The sequence below is a fragment of the Coloeus monedula genome (assembly GCF_965178545.1).
Source record: "Coloeus monedula genome assembly, chromosome: 3".
Taxonomy (NCBI): Eukaryota; Metazoa; Chordata; class Aves; order Passeriformes; family Corvidae; genus Coloeus; species Coloeus monedula.
In genome coordinates, this window is record NC_138783.1 from 4,451,586 (window position 1) to 4,468,880 (window position 17,295).

Consider the following 17,295-nt stretch of genomic DNA (forward strand, 5'->3'; position numbering starts at 1 on the left):
CATGCATAACTTTAGATGTCCTACACACCCCAGCAGCTCTCCAGAGGGAAAGGGACACCACAGCACTGGTGTTACTTAGGAGTGACTTCATCCAGCCACAGACCTGGAGCTGTGGCTCACTTACCTGTTTTTCCCCATGCCCAGTTTCCCAAAAGTGTGGAAAGACAGGTAACATTTGGCACCAGAAAGCAGTGAAGTACAGATATTGCAATGCTTTGTCAGCACTACAAACCAGAGGCTGGATGGACTAAAAAAAACTAATTTAATAAGCCTTGCTCTCTTAATAGCCAGAAACTCACAGAAGCATCAAAGAACTTCAATCAGACATTCAGTCCATAGTGACAAGGCAAGGTTTTCTTTCTCTTCATCTGAGGTAAGGTTAAGCTCTTTAACATTCACAGTGCTGCTGCTCCAGATCTGCTTCAGTGCATCCAAGTGTGACAAAGGGAACCGCAGCCCATGCGTCTGCTGGGGAAAAAGTGACAGGAACCAACCCTTCAGCAAAGTGCAGTGACTTGATTACACAACAGTGTGTGAGGCTGTGGGGAGGGAGCAGCAGGAATGTGCTCCCTTCCCACAGCACTCTGGTGTTCCAGAGAGCAGCCTCCAAAAGACAGAGTTTTATCCAGCCCTATTTTACTGAGAAGTTACTCTTCCATGCTCTAGCACACTGTATGAGGTAGGGATGTTTATGGCATGCTGCTTCCTCCTGTGGCTTCCATATGGAAGAAAAAAATAAATTTAAATTTACATTCTTGCCTAACCCTACCCATTATTTTAACAAGGTTGCAGAAGTTTATTTCTAGCTGGCACAGAAGCACAGAGGACCTTCATTCCCAGGAGTCTTTAAGGGCAGGAAGGACGATCCTGGGATGTGCATGTGCTGCCGCGGTGCCAGTGTAAAACCTCAGCTCCAGAGGAGCAGTGAGATTTACCTTAAACAGAAAACAAAAGCCTTGCAGCAATGGTCAAGCCCTGCTCTGTTCTGCCTCTTTGGTGGAGTTGTGCAGATCTGAATTACATTTCAGTAGAAGAGTGAGGTCTTTACATCCAGTGTTGACCCACCCCAGCCTGAAGTGAGCAGCCCTGCACACACTGTTCCAGTGAATACAGAATCCAACACAGGTTGAACGTGGCAGAAATGAGATGCAGTGATCACCATGAACATGTGCTACATCTCCAGCAGCCTCAGACAGGACCTGCTGAAGGACACACAGGTAAGAGATGATTTTAGTTGCTCCAGGAGCTTTGTTAACTGGGACATGGGGCATGCACAAGACATCCCGTTAACATCTCAAATTGTTAATTAAGTATGAGGTCACATTACTTAGTTCTACTGTTCAGTGCCTGTATTGCTGCCTCGGTTCATCCAGGTACTTTAGGAATGAAAAGCTCTGGGTGCTGAAAACGAGAGTGGGAAGCCCTTTTGGGGTGTGTTTGCAGGAACAAACCTGTGCCAGGCCGTCCTCACTGGCAGTGTCATCCTCGGTCCCCATCATGTGAGTTTCTCTCCTGTTCTTTAAGGAATGATACACATAAACCATCTCCCTGCGAATTTCATCCTGAAAGACAGTAGGAAGAAAACGGTTACAGGTGATCCACACCCTCACACACTCATCTCAGTCCAGTGCCAGCTCCTTAATTCCAGAGCCCACTGTTACAGCAAGGAAAGCAAGTCACCTTCTCAACTGAATGACCCCACAGCCACCTCCCAGCAAAAAGGGACTCTCCAAAACACTGCTGAAAATTTATTTACAACCTTCTGCCTTAAAACTGCCCCTGCTCGAGTCACAGGACTGATGCTGTGTAGAATATAGGCCATTGAGGGCAGTTCTCCTAAAAAGTCTTAATGAACAGGTGTGCATCAATAAATCTCCAGTCTGAGACAGATCAGTCTCTTAAAAATCACATGCCCATTATTAAACTTAGGTCAAAGCTGTGCAAATTGGTTGCAAAAATAACTGGAAAAGAAGTTTCCAAACCCTGCACAGTCTCATAGCAATATGGACACAAATAACATGGAAAAAATCAGAAAGTTCTGGTGTGTTTTTCTTGGAGGGAAACATTCCACTCATGAAAAAAGAAAAAAAAAACAAACCCAAAACTGTACAAGGTAATCCATCCTGGGTGTATGTCCCCCCCTCATTTTTTTTTTTTAATTAAGATAACAAAAAGCACTTCTACACTTTCATACTAATAAACCTTCACAGATAAGCAGCAGCATAAACACAGAATGATACAAGATGCCAGCATCTATGCTGTGGAACAACTTAGCAGTGACACTGTCACCCAGTTAGATACAGAGAGAACGCAGCAGTGAAGACTAAATGCAACCAAGAGAATTCCCTCTCTTCAGGAGCCCTAATTTTATAACTTCTTCCTGTTCTTAAACACAAAGAATTTTTAAAAATTCTATTAGCCAGAGCTATAGAGGCCATTTTAACTGCTGTAATGATCTAGCCCATGTAAGCTCAGATAAAAGCCATGCAGAATCATAGACTGAATGTAATTCTGTACCTCCCTCCAGAAGGCTGGAATGTGCAGTTTCACTGCTCAGCAAACAGCCCCAGAATCTCCTAACAGCAATAATGGGATGCAGGATCCAACCAAGCAGAACTGCACAACCCTTTTAGTACAACAGAGCAACAATTGACATGCCTCCCACTCCCCACCCCAGGCATACAAGGGGGGCTTCTTATACTTACAGCATTCTCCTGATCTGGTTCCACAGTGATGATAGCATGGTCTCTAAACTGCAGTTTGATTTTGCTATCTATTTTTGGCAATTTCCCACCTAAGAAAAATAAATCCTCCCTTAGAAAGGAAGAAAACCAGACATGGTACAAATTGAGCCCCCTGTGTGCACTACCCATTCTCTTGTAGCCAGAATTTTTTGTTAACTTCTGTTTCCACACCCACACATTCTCAAACTTGTGGTGGAGGGAGAAAGGACAAAGATTTTCTAATTCTAGGATAACCTTTATTTCACTTTATTATCTCTCCCACCAGATCCTGGGAATTAACCAACAGAGGTGTGCAAACACACACAGGGAGAACCAGGCCACACAAAGCTGGGCCTAGACTGTGATCTTGACCTGCCATGAAATGCTACAAGTTTTAAGAGGCAGACTTGGCCACTACCATCACATCAGCCAGTGTTAGGAAGCTCAAACTCTACCTGGAGTCAAAGGGTCAGAGTCGCATCCCAAGCACGGAGGCAACCGGTGCATAATGAAATCCTTCTTCATGTCGGATGATCTCAGTTCCCTGGAGCTCTCCAGACGGTCTGCAAGCCTTCTCAAAAGGCTGCTCAGCTTTTTGGTGGAGTCAGCTGTGTTCACCTGCTGAACAGCCAGACAGAATTCAAGTTGAACAGACTAGGCCTAAAGCAGTGCAGCAAAGCAGTGAAAATCTGGACCCTCCTCTTTTATCTTTGCTTAGTCCCAAACCAAACTTTCTTTTACACATTCCCCATGAGCTGTTCACAAATCAAAGCTGAAGCTCACTCTCCCTTGCTCTGGGGCTAAAGGACTTGCAAGTGCAGTTAAGAGACCCTTGTTCCTCCTGCACACTGACAAGCTGAGCAGCAGCATGGCAGCACCAGCATAAGGAGGTCCCACAACAATTCACAGCTTTGCTAGCTTTTAAAGATTCAAAAGCTTGGCCCAACAGGAACTTTGTCTGTCTGACAGAGCACCTGGATGCACCATTATTCCCTGAGTCCCACCTACTAACCATGAGCAGTTGCCTTGGAATGCTCATCCGCAGTGCCACATCCTCTTTTGCTGTATCAAACACAAGGCCAGGAATTGCATCCAGTAAGAAATCTCCCCAAGAGCTGGAGGATAGGAAGGAAGAAAAAAAAAAAAAGTTACTGAAATAGTTGCACTGAAATAAAACACACAACTTAGTTTTTTCCCTAACTAAAGTAGTGTTAAGATGTAAAACAATTATTATTATAGGCTCTTTTTTATCATCTCTACTCAAATCTTTCACTGTCTGCTACCCAGTGGGAAGGAAGAACTCTGGCCAATAAAAGGAACTGGACATCTACTTCTTACTGCTTCTCTTGCCCCCAGCTCCCATCTGCCAGCGTCTTCAGCTACTCACTGCTTTTCCAAACTGCCCTCCGCATCCCACATGTGCACACTGCTCTGCCTGCTGGGATCTGCCCCAGCCTACAGAGATGTCCCTTCTGTCTTGGTGCCTAGAAATACCTGGAAGTGCCACCTCTACCAGCACTTCCTTCACAGCTATTTTCAAATTTTCTTCAATTTTCCAAGGAAATGTTTCCACATATTACTTCCATCTACAGGCCAAATCAAAACACGGGGACTGCTGCTTATTTTACCTACACTTGCTGACAGCAGGGGCAGAGGAAGGCTCTTACACTTCATTGCCAATAACCTTAATGGATGATGATTCCACTTTTTAACCTTGGAAGAAGAGCAGTCTTGAAGCTTGTCCTGCTCCTGTCCTCACCCATGACAGACATCCCCAGAGAATGTGCTCCTGACAAGTCACGCACTGGACTGGCCTTGGGCTGATGCAGCCATGGAGAAACTGCACTGACTCCACACAAGGCTGTAGATCTCCAGCAATCCCATTGTAAGAAGCTGAATCCTTGGCTTGCCAGCAGGGCTTGACCAATGAATCCATGCAGATCCAGCTGGACAAACCCTGCTGTGCACACTGGCCACAGGAAGAGTTACCAGCAGCACCGACCTGACACCCTGGGCTTCCACAGTGGCACAGCTGGTGGTTAGAGATTCATCTGACAATGATCTAAAATATGCCCAAACTTGTTTGGCCCTGTTTGGCAGATAACAGAAATCCTTCCCAATCCAAGAAATCCCAAACTCAAGCTAGTAACTCCAAGCCTGAGAAGCTGATTAGGTGGCAGCAGCAGGATTTCCCTGTGTGATAACAATGTTTCAATGGGGGGGACAAGGACCTGACCTGTGTCAAAAGAAATCTGACTCTGCATGGGGTAGGAGATGAAAAACACATATTAGCAGAAAATATTTGCACAGAATAATCTGTCAGAAGAGGTGTGGATGACCATCAAATACAGGAGAAAACCCGAGGAAAGGAATAACCCATGGCTCTTTATCTGGATTATGAAATGAACAGCAACTTCAGCCACTGGTGAGGGTTTTTTTCAAACACAACAGTGAGTTTGCAGTTGTAACATTATCTTCCACATTAAAGCCTCCAGCTGGTAAATAATAAAAAAGGCAATTAAAAAGCAATCAAGCTTGCTGCATGAAAACCTGGCAAAGAGGCTGCTTCAAACAATGGTCTCGATCCCCTCCTTCCCTCAAACCCCAAAACTTCAATTACTGCTACCTCAACACGTAGATTCTGTCTCTAACAGCAGGGCACCTGTCTAACAGTTGGGTTTCTACATATATTCCATGTCACCACGTTTCTGGAGGGAAGGTGACATGCCCTACCCCTGCAATACCCACAGCAAAACAGACCCCACAAGGGCTAAATAGGATGAACACAGAAAAGACTCAAGTAGAGCTCATTACAAGGTTTTTTTTTTTAAGAAACTTCCTTGAAACACCAGAAATAATCTCTACTATTCACACACATCATCTGGCAGAGGAAAGCAATGCAAAACAAGAAATAAAGAGGAATTACTTGTTTTGGTAGGTGCTGATGGTCACATGTGTTGAATAGGAGATCCCATGAGGAGTGTCAGCCTGGTGAATTGTCCCTCTTGGGAAGTACAGTAAGTCACCCGGCTGCAGGAAAATGAAAGAGAATTGATACATTTAGGCCACTTGGTCAAACCTTACTGCAATCCAAACAGAGAAAGTACTCTCTGAGCAGACAGACTGACAACACATGTTCTTTAAAATCACAAAATCGAGCAATTCTCCAATGTACACTTTAGTAACATAAGGCACTCTAAGCCAGAAGTCCAACACCTCCGACTTTCCAACCTCCTGTCAATATTTGCTCTGCACCTGTCTGCAAACACAAGTTTTTAACGTGCTAGAACATGAACTAAGATGCAGGAAGGGGACAAAGAAGCAGCTGAGATGAACCTGCTGCCATTTCTGTGGGCTGGGAGAGGAGCAGTGCCATGGGATTTTGGTCAGATCACATCAAAAGAAAAAGGCCAGTGTTCCACAGGAGAAGTCAAAGAGACTATAAAAATCCTAACCTGTTACAAAAATGCTGTCTGAAATTTTTAGTTAAAACACTTAAAAAACCAAGTAGAACCTTCCTCCTCCCCTATCTTCTCAACTATGTAAATTTAATATCCACACTGAAAACAAGTTTTAGATCAGGAAAGTCAAGACAAGAAAGAATTGCAAAACACATGAAATTCCCTCCACAAAGGAAAAAATCAGTTCACTTATGGCTTATCCTATAAACAGCAACACAAAGAGAAAGTTCATAAAGCAATAGTGATGAAATCTGATTCCATTTTAATCTTATTGTCCTTAAATTTGGTCTCACAGCTACTTCCAAGAGCCTACCAAACATGACTACCTTTCTGGCTACCACAGCCCAGACCACCTGAAGCATTTAAATTATGGTACCTTTAATATGAACTCATGTGTGGGATTCCCAATCCTATCTTCTGACTCAACATTATATTCCCGAGCCAAAGGCACCGTTGGTTTGTAGAGTCGCCAGTGCTTCTCTCCTTCCAGCTGAAGGATGAACACCTGCAAAAGACCATAAATCCAAATATTTGGGGGAGGGCCCTAAGGAAGCCTTGCTGCCCCTCACATATCCAACTCACCAGGTGTTTTAAATTATCTTCTAACTTGCTGTGTGTGTGGAAGCAAGCCAGAAAGCAGGGACAGAAATAGTGGTACAGGTTGTTTTTCTGATAAACACAGGTTTTCCCCATCCCTGCTCTCAGCTATTCCCAGCATGGCAAATACAATTCCATTCACATTACTTTTTAGATACCTAAATACAGAAATTTACCTTTTTGAACTAAATTTTTGCGTTGCATTTAGAGACAACAGAAGGAAGAGCCGTGAAGTGTGATCTGTTTTATCCCGAATTTGGAAATCCCTGTTTCTCTCCAGTCACTTACACTTAGCCATTACTATTAGTACACTTTCAGCAAAACTATATAAGTAAATATTTGCAAATATTTACCCTAAGTTTTCAGTGGAAAAACAGAAGTCTTTCTAGAATGTTTGTTTGGGGAAGAGGTGGAAGCACACATATAGAGGCATCCAGTGTCAGGAGCCCACAAAGGGTTCCACAGACAAGGTGGTACTGTCCTACCTCAACATCATCGTAGTGAGGGGGAAGGCCCTGAGACCCCTGGGGAGTGATGTAAACATTGGAGCCCACCAGAGACCCAAAGTAGCACTCCAGCTTCTCCTGAATCTTCCACAGCTCATCCTATACAAAAAAAAAAAAAAAAAAAAAAAAAGCTGTTACTGCTGAAGAGCTCAGCCAAGCCTGGCTGCCACCAGCCCATTGCTGGAGAAGAATGGGAACACCAAGCCTGGGAAGCAGTTTCTCCTGAAGGCAAGCACTGCAGAAGCAAAGGAGATCTGCCATGAAAGTAATGGGTAAAGCAAAAAGTCTCGTGCCTCAACAGAGCACTGATGTTTGCTCTCTTCCCTGTACCACCTCCAGGCTGCAAAACCAGGCAAAAATGAGACTAAACAGAGGAGAATAAACTTCCCACAAACAGCAAAACACCCTAAGAAAATAAACACATGCAGGACTCACATCAAAGAGAGAATAACACAAAGGCTAGACACCTCTTACAAGTGACTCCAAGTGTTTGGGAATATTCAAGCACTGTCACAGTGACCGCTGCTGTCCACTGCCCAGGCTGGCTCCAGCGGTGTGCGGCAGGAGCGGGGAGCAGCCCGAGGCACGGAGCTTTAAGGCTGCTCCTCTGAAGCCTCTGCTCTACCCAGGAGTGCTCTACCCTCCAGGCACTGGGGCAGCCAGCAGCCCTTGATGAAGGGACAGATAAAAAGTAGCAGGGAGCCTTGCCACGGGAGGTAATCCAAGTTCTTTGGAGGGGATCCACGGCAAACAAGCAACAGCTGCAGTGCTGCTACACCTTATAAAGGGGGGTGGAACAGGGGGAGTAACCCAACTGGGACCAACAGGCAGATCAGGAGGGAGGGAGGCTGGAGGGAAGCACTCACATCTGGTCCAGTGGTCTTGGTGGGTGGAGGGAGAGGGGCCACATGCCCCAATGGGGCATCGAGGTTTAGGGGATTTCCAAGAGGGGAGGTATCCGAGGGGGCAGGGTCTCGGGGGATTGACGGGGACCATAGAAGGGTAATTAGGGAGGGCTCAGGTGACAGACACAGAACAATCCAGAACTCCAGGAGGGGTTTGGGTGATTGATAGGGAAAGTGCCAGAACAAGGGGAGGGGATAACCATATTGGGAGCACTGGGGGAGCGGCTTGGATCTGGGGCAGACCAACTGGGAGTAGGAGTGGGGAAGGTAGGGATGAACCACTGGGGTACAGAAAACATATGAAAATACAATAAAACCTTGCATCACCACACTTGAGGTCATTGGTGTCTTTTTTAATTGAGCTGGGGTTACTTGAGGTCATTTGAATCTGGTTTTGGGCTTACTTGAGGTCATTTGAGGCCTGACTGGGGTTACTTGAGACGATTTGGGGCATTATTTGGGTTACTGGAGGTCACAGGGGTTACTTGAGGTCATTTGGGGCCTTGCTTGGTGTTACTTGAGGTCATTGGTGTCTTTTTCAATTGATCCAGGGTTACTTGAGGTCATTTGAGGCCCCTTTTGGGGTTACATGAGGTCATTTAAGGCCTGATTTGGGTTACTTGAGGTCACAGGGGTTACTTGAGGTCACAGGGGTTACTTGAGGTCATTCGAGAAATTTTTAATTGCTCTAGGGGTTACTTGAGGTCATTTGAGACCCTTTTTGGGGTTACTTGAGGTCATTTGAGGCCTTTTTGGGGTTACTTGAGGTCACAGGGGTTACTTGAGGTCATTGGTGTCTTTTTCAATTGATCCTGGGTTACTTGAGGTCATTTGAGTCTGGGTTTTGGGGTTACTTGAGGTCATTTGAGGCCTTTTTGGGGTTACTTGAGGTCACAGGGGTTACTTGAGGTCATTGGAGAAATTTTTCATTGCTCCAGGGGTTACTTGAGGTCATAGGGGTTACTTGAGGTCATTGGAGAAATTTTTCATTGCTCCAGGGGTTACTTGAGGTCATTTGAGACCCTTTTTGGGGTTACTTGAGGTCATTTGAGGCCTGACTGGGGTTACTTGAGGTCATAGGGGTTACTTGAGGTCATTGGAGAAATTTTTCATTGCTCCAGGGGTTACTTGAGGTCATTTGAGACCCTTTTTGGGGTTATTTGAGGTTACAGGGGTTACTTGAGGTCATTTGAGGCCTTTTTGGGGTTACTTGAGGTCACAGGGGTTACTTGAGGTCATTCGAGAAATTTTTAATTGCTCTAGGGGTTACTTGAGGTCATTTGAGGCCCTTTTTGGGGTTACTTGAGGTCATTTGAGGCCTTTTGGGGGTTACTTGAGGTCACAGGGGTTACTTGAGGTCATTGGAGAATTTTTTAATTGCTCTAGAGGTTACTTGAGGTCATTTGAGACCCTTTTTGGGGTTACTTGAGGTCACAGGGGTTACTTGAGGTCATTGGAGAAATTTTTCATTGCTCCAGGGGTTACTTGAGGTCATTTGAGACCCTTTTTGGGGTTACTTGAGGTCATTTGAGGCCTTTTGGGGGTTACTTGAGGTCATTTGAGGCCTTTTTGGGGTTACTTGAGGTCATAGGGGTTACTTGAGTTCATTGGAGAAATTTTTCATTGTTCCAGGGGTTACTTGAGGTCATTTGAGGCCTTTTTGGGGTTACTTGAGGTCACTGGGGTCACTTGAGGTCATTTGAGGCCTGATTGGGGTTACTTGAGGTCACTGGGGTCACTTGAGTGTCACAGTGACCGCTGCTGTCCACTGCCCAGGCTGGCTCCAGCGGTGTGCGGCAGGAGCGGGGAGCAGCCCGAGGCACGGAGCTTTAAGGCTGCTCCTCTGAAGCCTCTGCTCTACCCAGGAGTGCTCTACCCTCCAGGCACTGGGGCAGCCAGCAGCCCTTGATGAAGGGACAGATAAAAAGTAGCAGGGAGCCTTGCCACGGGAGGTAATCCAAGTTCTTTGGAGGGGATCCACGGCAAACAAGCAACAGCTGCAGTGCTGCTACACCTTATAAAGGGGGGTGGAACAGGGGGAGTAACCCAACTGGGACCAACAGGCAGATCAGGAGGGAGGGAGGCTGGAGGGAAGCACTCACATCTGGTCCAGTGGTCTTGGTGGGTGGAGGGAGAGGGGCCACATGCCCCAATGGGGCATCGAGGTTTAGGGGATTTCCAAGAGGGGAGGTATCCGAGGGGGCAGGGTCTCGGGGGATTGACGGGGACCATAGAAGGGTAATTAGGGAGGGCTCAGGTGACAGACACAGAACAATCCAAAACTCCAGGAGGGGTTTGGGTGATTGATAGGGAAGGTGCCAGAACAAAGGGAGGGGATAACCATATTGGGAGCACTGGGGGAGCGGCTTGGATCTGGGGCAGACCAACTGGGAGTAGGAGTGGGGAAGGTAGGGATGAACCACTGGGGTACAAAGAACATAGAAAAATACAATAAAAACATCGCAGCACCACAAAGCACCGACTTTACTTATCCACACCCAACACGTGACAGGGAAACACCAGGAAATGCCAACAACTGAGATCAGACAGTCTCACTCCACGTGGGACCCAGCTGTGTATTTGGGTCCTTATTTGGATGCACCTCACAATTACACTGTGTTGACACCTTAGGACAAAAAAGGACTGCCTAAATCCAAGTACCTACAAGCATCCAAATCCTTTACAACTGAGCAGCACCACTATCTCTTTCCCATAGACAAAGACTGAGGACACTCAGCTAAAATGGGGCTGTCATTTCCGTGGTGCAATTCAATGCTCATCCACTGGCAAGAATGGTGGAGTGTCCTGGAAATACTTCACATGGTTTCACACCTCACCCCTGATTAAAGGGAAGAGGTACAAAAGCCCCTGTTTGCACAAGGAAATGCGGGGCAGAAGAGATAATTTAAGCCCAGATGCCTGATCATCAATTATAGACATTTTAAAAAATACTTAATATTACAGAAAAATATTATAGCATAAATTAGATTTTGTTCTTACTGTAGAGCACTGAAACATGATGGGCAGTGCTGAAGTATAAACTGTATTTTCATACAGTTCATGTACAGATTTCAGCAGGTCATCAATGCCAACTACCTCCCCCGGGGGCAGATATGAAGCCGTGTCTAGTGCCACTCAGCAAAAGCCACACCACATTATAAAGCAAGCATTAATTACAACGAAACAATCCCACCTTAAATCTCTGAGGCTGATGAAACTGTATTGTTGCCTTTTTCTGGTCAAAATCCTTCTTCAGCTGCATGTAATTCACTCTACCTTCTTTATTTAAAACCTTCTTTTTCCCGTTCACACACCTGCAGACATTTACATCTCGCCCGTAGTACAGGCCCTGGCTGCACAGCTCCATCAGGTCTGACAGCTGGAACAGGCACTGGTAGTAAGCAGCCACCAGGGCATCATTCCTCTGAATGAGCAGTGGCTTTTGCTCCCAGTACTCCCTGAAAAACACCTCTTCTTCCATGGGAGAGATCAGGCTCCTGAAGAGGCTGTCTGGGCTCTCAAAACGCAGGACTGATGGAGAACCAGCTGTGTCCAACTTGGGCCGTTTACACTGTGCCTGTGTTTCCTTCACCATGTCAGCATGCTTCCCTCCTTTCCTGGGCATCTTCCTGTCCAAGAGGAGAGAGACCCAGAACAGTCAGCCAGCAACACAACCTCAAGAGCCCACAGGCTCAGAGCAGCAGCTCTTGCCTTATCCAGTGGGATATCAGAGTATACTGGGAACAGCAGTGGGTTCAGGGGCTCACTACTTGCTCCAAGCAGGCCTCCAATCCTCTCTCAAACCTAGCAAACTGCAAAGGCTCTGCTGGGAGCCCTTGTGTGGGAAATGGAGTTGCAGGGAGCTCTCTCACAGAGAGCCCACAGGCGGTGACAGAATACACAAATGACACTGAAATGGATACATGTTACGATTTGCAGCCTTGGCGAAGACTGCCTGACTTAGAGCAATAAGCTTTTGCAAAACTAAAGCAAATGCAGTTTTGTAGTTTTGAAATAAATACGCCTTATAAGAGTAGAAATGTAGTAAAAATATACTTTAAACAAGAAATAATAGTGATAAATAAAAGGGTAAAGAGTTTTGAGTTTAATAAGTTTTATAGTAAAGTTTCCTAGAAAGTTAAGCTGTATCAGTATAAGCTTGTGCAATAGGCTATAATAGCAATACCTTTATTGGATAAGAAAGTACTCATTGCGGCAAAATTGTACAGCGTTGATTGGTACAAATGCGTAGCAAGCCTTGTGGCATTTGCTTATTGGCTAAAAAAGTTATAAAAAGCCTTGTAGACACATAGTGAGGCGGGCTGCTGCTTCTCCAGCAAGCTGTTGCTACCTCATTGAATTGCTGCTACCTGGCATCTGTACCTGCTGCAGCTGCCAGGCCGACCGCTTCTGCGATGGTTACTGTGACTACTGCCTTTGCTATCAGAGATGCTGCTCATAATGACTCTTCTGTCTCACCTCCAATAAACATGAGATTGATTCAGCAATAAATCATCTCAGTGACATCTCGTGCATACTTTAATCTCAGGACAATCCTGGAAATCCTGACACCCTTGCTCCCAGGAGCTCAAACCCCACAGCTGAGTTTACACTAAAGAACAGTGATGAAGCCAACAGATCATTACCAACGCAGGAACCCACCCACACAAAGAACCTGTGGTCAAGTGGTCTTCTGTAGCAGAGCTGCAAAGTATTTTTTAAAAAATCAATTCAGCTCTAAGAGATTTAGTGGCAACATGCAGAGGGAGGTGGAGACAGAATCAGAAATTTGTATTCTTATTACACTTCCTTCAACAGTACCAGTTTACAAAAGACGGAACATTGTTTGGCCTTTCTGCTGATGCTATGTAATTACTGATCTACAAGCTTAAAACTTGTAAAATTTACCAGTTTAAAAACTAAAATGCCAAGATTCTGCTTTGATTTCTACCAAGCTGTCAAAATTTGTGGTTTATGCAGAATAAAAATAATTCTTTCACACAAGTACAGACATTTAATTTTAAAGCTGAAAGTCATTTACTTTGTTTTTCCAAGTACACAGTATGTTGAGTACAATTATGCAAGAATAAAGAAGTTAATTCACAATTGGTTTAGCTGCCCAGTTCTCAGGAAAGTTAAGGCACCAATCGAGTTAACAGTAGGTCTAAACCATGTGCAGACAGACTTGCCTCAAGTCTGCTCCAGCATTTCCTCCCCCAGAGCAGCCCAGAGCAGCAGTAGAAGCCTGCGTGAGGAGCTGAGCTAAGCACCCTGAGGATGAGCCAGCACCAAGCCCTGGAGCAGCACAGCCCAGCAGCCAGGTCTGGGCTGGCCACCTCAACCTGACTCTGGGCACGTCTGAGCGAGTTTGAGAAGCCAACCCATGAGGAGTCAGAACATGCTGAGGCTTTCACTACTGAGTAAAAATGGCAGCTTTACTCCCAAAAGCAAATGCTATCAATGTACTGAGATGCTTTTACTTGCACAGATCCCTTATCCGGAAACTTAAACTCCAGTTCTGGTAATTCCAAGCAGCATTAAGTTCTCCCTTGCAGCAGGACACCCTGCTGATCCCCCAGCTCCTGGGCAATGCTTCATCAGCAGTTCCTGGAGCAGCCTTCCCTCAGTAGTAACCTGTGGTCACCTCAGTCCTGCAGGAGGGAATTCACATCACCACCTGCCTGGCAGGATGGACATTCCCAGCAGCAGGAAGCCACTGTTCTACATGAGGCAAGGGAATGCTTAAAAAAATTAAAGACTGAAAATTAGTCCCTGGTTGACAGCAAGATCTGAAGATGCTGCTGGCACTAGGATCAAAAACTGACATTCCCCAAATGTCAGGGACACAAATGCAACCAACCCTGAATTGCTGGTTTTGAATTCCAGACCTAAAGCCATCACATCAACCTCTCAGCTTGCTCACATTGATCTAATGAAGTTAAATTCAGGTATGTACTGTTCACAGAACTCTGCTTCATTTACACCATGTGCTTTTCTGTAGTGTTTTGTTAGTTATTACAACTGCAAACCCACAGAATGGTTTGGGTTGGAAGAGATCACCTGGCACAATTCCCCTGCCATGGGCAGGGACATCTCCACTCGATCTGTTTGGCCAAAGCCTTATTCAACCTGGCCTTGAACACTTCCAGGGATGCAGCAGCCATAACTTCCCTGGGCAAGCTGTACCAGGGCCTCACTACCCTCACCGAAAAAACCTCCCTTACACCTAATCTAAACCTACCCTCTTGCAACGTAAAACCATTCCCCCTTGTCCTGTTGCTACAGGCCCTGGTGAAAAGTCTTTTATCTGTCTTTCTAACAGCATTTAAGCACTGAAAGGCTGCAAAAAGATCCCTGGAGAGCCTTCTCTCCTCCAGGCTGACCCACCTCAGCCCGTCTTCATAGCAGAGGTGCCCCAGCTCCCTGATCATCTTGGCGGCATCCTCTGGACTCGCTCCGACAGGTCCCTGTCCTCCCCGTGCTGGGACCCCAGGGCTGGATGCAGCCCTCCAGGTGGGGTCTCAGGAAAGCGGAGCAGAGGGGCAGAATGCCCTCCCTCGCTCAGGACACGCTGCTTTGGGTGCAGCCCAGGACACACCATCGGCTGCCTGGGCTGCGTGCGCACATGGCCGGCTCAGGCCCCATTTTTCACCTCCCCACACCCCCAGGTCCTTCTCGGCAGGGCTGGAGGAAGAACCGAGCAGCAGAAGGGCTCCGCTCCCGCCTCACTCGGGGACAGCTGTTGTCACAGTGTCGCCAGTGTCACTCGCACAGCGCGTGTTCCCGCACGGCCCGGCAGCTGCCGGGACTCGTTCCCTGGGAGGCAGCGGGAATAAAGGCGGACACGGCAGCTCTGAGGACACGCAGCGGCTCCGCAGCGCAACCCCACTGCCCTCGTCGCCGCCATCCCTCCCCTTCCTTCCCCTCCCCTTCCTTCCCCTCCCCTTCCCACAGCCCCGCACTCACCCGGCGGGCGGGAAGCAGGGAATGGCGGCGGCAGGGCCGGGAGGGGACGGGAAGGGCGGGGCGGGATGGATCGGATAGGATCGGATCGGATCGGATCGGATCGGATCGGATCGGATCGGATCGGATCGGACCGGACCGGACCGGACCGGACCGGATCGGACCGGACCGGACCGGATCGGATCGGATCGGATCGGATCGGATCGGATCGGATCGGATCGGACCGGACCGGATCGGATCGGATCGGATCGGACCGGACCGGACCGGATCGGACCGGACCGGACCGGACCGGATCGGATCGGATCGGACCGGACCGGACCGGATCGGATCGGATCGGGCCCCCGCCGCAGGATGTGCCCGGTGGAAGCGGGAGGCGGTCGCTGCCGCGCTGGGTGTCACGGGAGGAGACGCTTCCGGGCGGCCAGCAGGAAATACAGCGCTATTCCAGTGTTGTTGCTGTGTGTGTTCCAACAGGAACGCAACAGTATCTCCACCGAAGTTATTCAGAGGATTAAATTTACTTCGTACACACGACAGTGTCTGGGTTTGAGCTGCGCGATCTTTTCCTGGACCAAAATCCTGTTCCGGAGTCCCCCCGAGGCTCCCTCAGAGAAATCTTTAGAATCCTCACGGAGCGCATGAACACTTCCAGAAATATTTTTAATTACCATTACTAAAGAGGCCTGCTAATGGTTTAGTTTACACTGGCTGATGACATCAGAAAAAAATGTTAGGTAGGTTTTCCTAAAGCAAAGCCTTCTTGTGTAGTGATAATTTGAAGAATTATAAAACTTTTAAGAATGAAGTTGTCCAGACTTAAAAGTTTGCATCACCTACACTAACACCCACAGGATGCTTTCTTACTGCAAATGGGTGTAGCAGCAGATGTTAAAAATAGTGGGGCCACATCCTGCACCTCAGCTGGTCACAGAAACCATGACAAGCTGTTATTTGTGCTCCAAAAAGTACCCTCAGCGTAACTGCCTGGATGCCATCGGGATGAACACTCACACAAATACGTGTTTACATAATGCCTGTGGTGCTTTAACTTGCAGTAAATGTTGTGGGATATAAAACCCACGCGTGGGACCGGCTGCTAAACCACCAGGAATGGGAATACTCGTGAATACTTTTTTAAAGATTTCCGTGCCAGTGTGCAGAGACAAATTGACTGAAAGTATTTATTACCATACCTGTTAAGAAGTTAACACACGCTTCAGAGGAGGGTCATGGGAGCTGTAGCCAGCCCTCTAGCACCCCCTAGACAAGAAATAATTAAATACTGGTTGTTTTCTTTTACTAGTTATACAAACGATACGTTTCTTTTAAGCATAATTTATCCTGATATCATCCCTATAACCTCATTAAGAAGATAAAAATTATAAGCTTTTCTCTAAAAGCATGCAGTTGAATTTCATCATCATTTACAAGAGCAGGTAGTGACGGGACAAGGGGAAATGGCTTCAAAGTGTAAGAGAGTAGGGTTAGATTGGATATTAGAAAAAAAATTCTTCACCGTGGGAGTGGCAAGCCACTGGAACAGGTTGGCCAGAGAACTTGTGGAGACCCTACCTCTGGAAGTGTTCAGGGTCAGGCTGGATGAGGCTCTGAGCATCCTGGGAAAATTAAAGGTATCCCTGCCCAGGGCAGGAAGGTTGAACTGGATGATCTGTAGTACCCTGGGTGGGGAGAACCCTTGGCCAATAGTTACATTCACAGCCGAAAGTAACATCAAAATCAAGCTCTGCAGCTTTCTGGCACCCGTACAGAATGTGCCTGGAAGGTAAATGCAGGCAGGAATCTCTTTTCTTCCACGCCTCCATGTGAGGACCAGTTTGCTGGGCAGCCTACACAGGGCTTGGGCATGCTGTGCTGCAGGGCTTCTGCTGCTGCAAATCCTGCAAGGAATTTAGGAAAGGAAACTTACTTGGAGTATTTTTTTCTGTTGGTGGCTGAGGCTTCACTGTTGGCTACACAACAAATGCTTCTTTTAAGGCAGATTAAAATTTTTTTGGGGAAAACAATGATGTTATATTAGTTCATGTGAGAAGTTTAGAAGACACATCACACATCTTGAGCAACTAGATGGGATCTTCTCAGGCAGTCTGGAACATCTGTGCAGGATACCCCATTATGGCAG

The 17,295-nt window shown here is 46.8% G+C and overlaps 2 protein-coding genes across 5 annotated transcripts in view; one reads left to right on the forward strand and one right to left on the reverse strand.

Annotated features, from left to right (window-relative positions):
- CRYBG3 (crystallin beta-gamma domain containing 3) overlaps positions 1-3,115 on the forward strand; it is an 87,051-nt gene extending 83,936 nt beyond the window's left edge. The window contains exon 23 of the transcript XR_014226308.1: positions 3,010-3,115. The gene's annotated coding sequence lies outside the window, so the exon portion shown is untranslated. The remainder of the gene's footprint in view (positions 1-3,009) is intronic.
- Positions 250-15,473, reverse strand: RIOX2 (ribosomal oxygenase 2). 4 transcript variants are annotated; one of them, XM_082278879.1, is made up of 10 exons: positions 15,159-15,471; positions 11,386-11,821; positions 7,267-7,386; positions 6,561-6,689; positions 5,650-5,753; positions 3,736-3,838; positions 3,179-3,341; positions 2,706-2,794; positions 1,452-1,562; positions 250-468 (listed from the first exon to the last, which is right to left on the reverse strand). In XM_082278879.1, exons 2-10 carry the CDS (start codon positions 11,815-11,817, stop codon positions 307-309), a joined length of 1,413 nt encoding a protein of 470 aa, XP_082135005.1. In that variant the 5' UTR covers positions 11,818-11,821; positions 15,159-15,471; the 3' UTR covers positions 250-306. The 4 variants fall into 4 exon arrangements, with proteins under 4 accessions (XP_082135005.1, XP_082135004.1, XP_082135003.1 ...); XM_082278878.1 differs by having other exon boundaries at positions 250-465; positions 3,179-3,344; positions 15,159-15,453; XM_082278877.1 differs by having other exon boundaries at positions 3,179-3,344; positions 15,159-15,452.
- Positions 15,474-17,295: the final 1,822 nt, after the last annotated feature.

Excerpts from the sequence above, each read along its gene's own strand:
- RIOX2 (XM_082278877.1), bottom strand. The coding sequence starts at position 11,817 with ATGCCCAGGAAAGGAGGGAAGCATGCTGACATGGTGAAGGAAACACAG. Across the intron at positions 5,754-6,560 it reads CACATGAGTTCATATTAAAG|CCGGGTGACTTACTGTACTT; the intron begins GTACCATAATTT and ends ATTTTCCTGCAG. Across the intron at positions 3,839-5,649 it reads ATCAGCACCTACCAAAACAA|CTCTTGGGGAGATTTCTTAC; the intron begins GTAATTCCTCTT and ends CCTATCCTCCAG.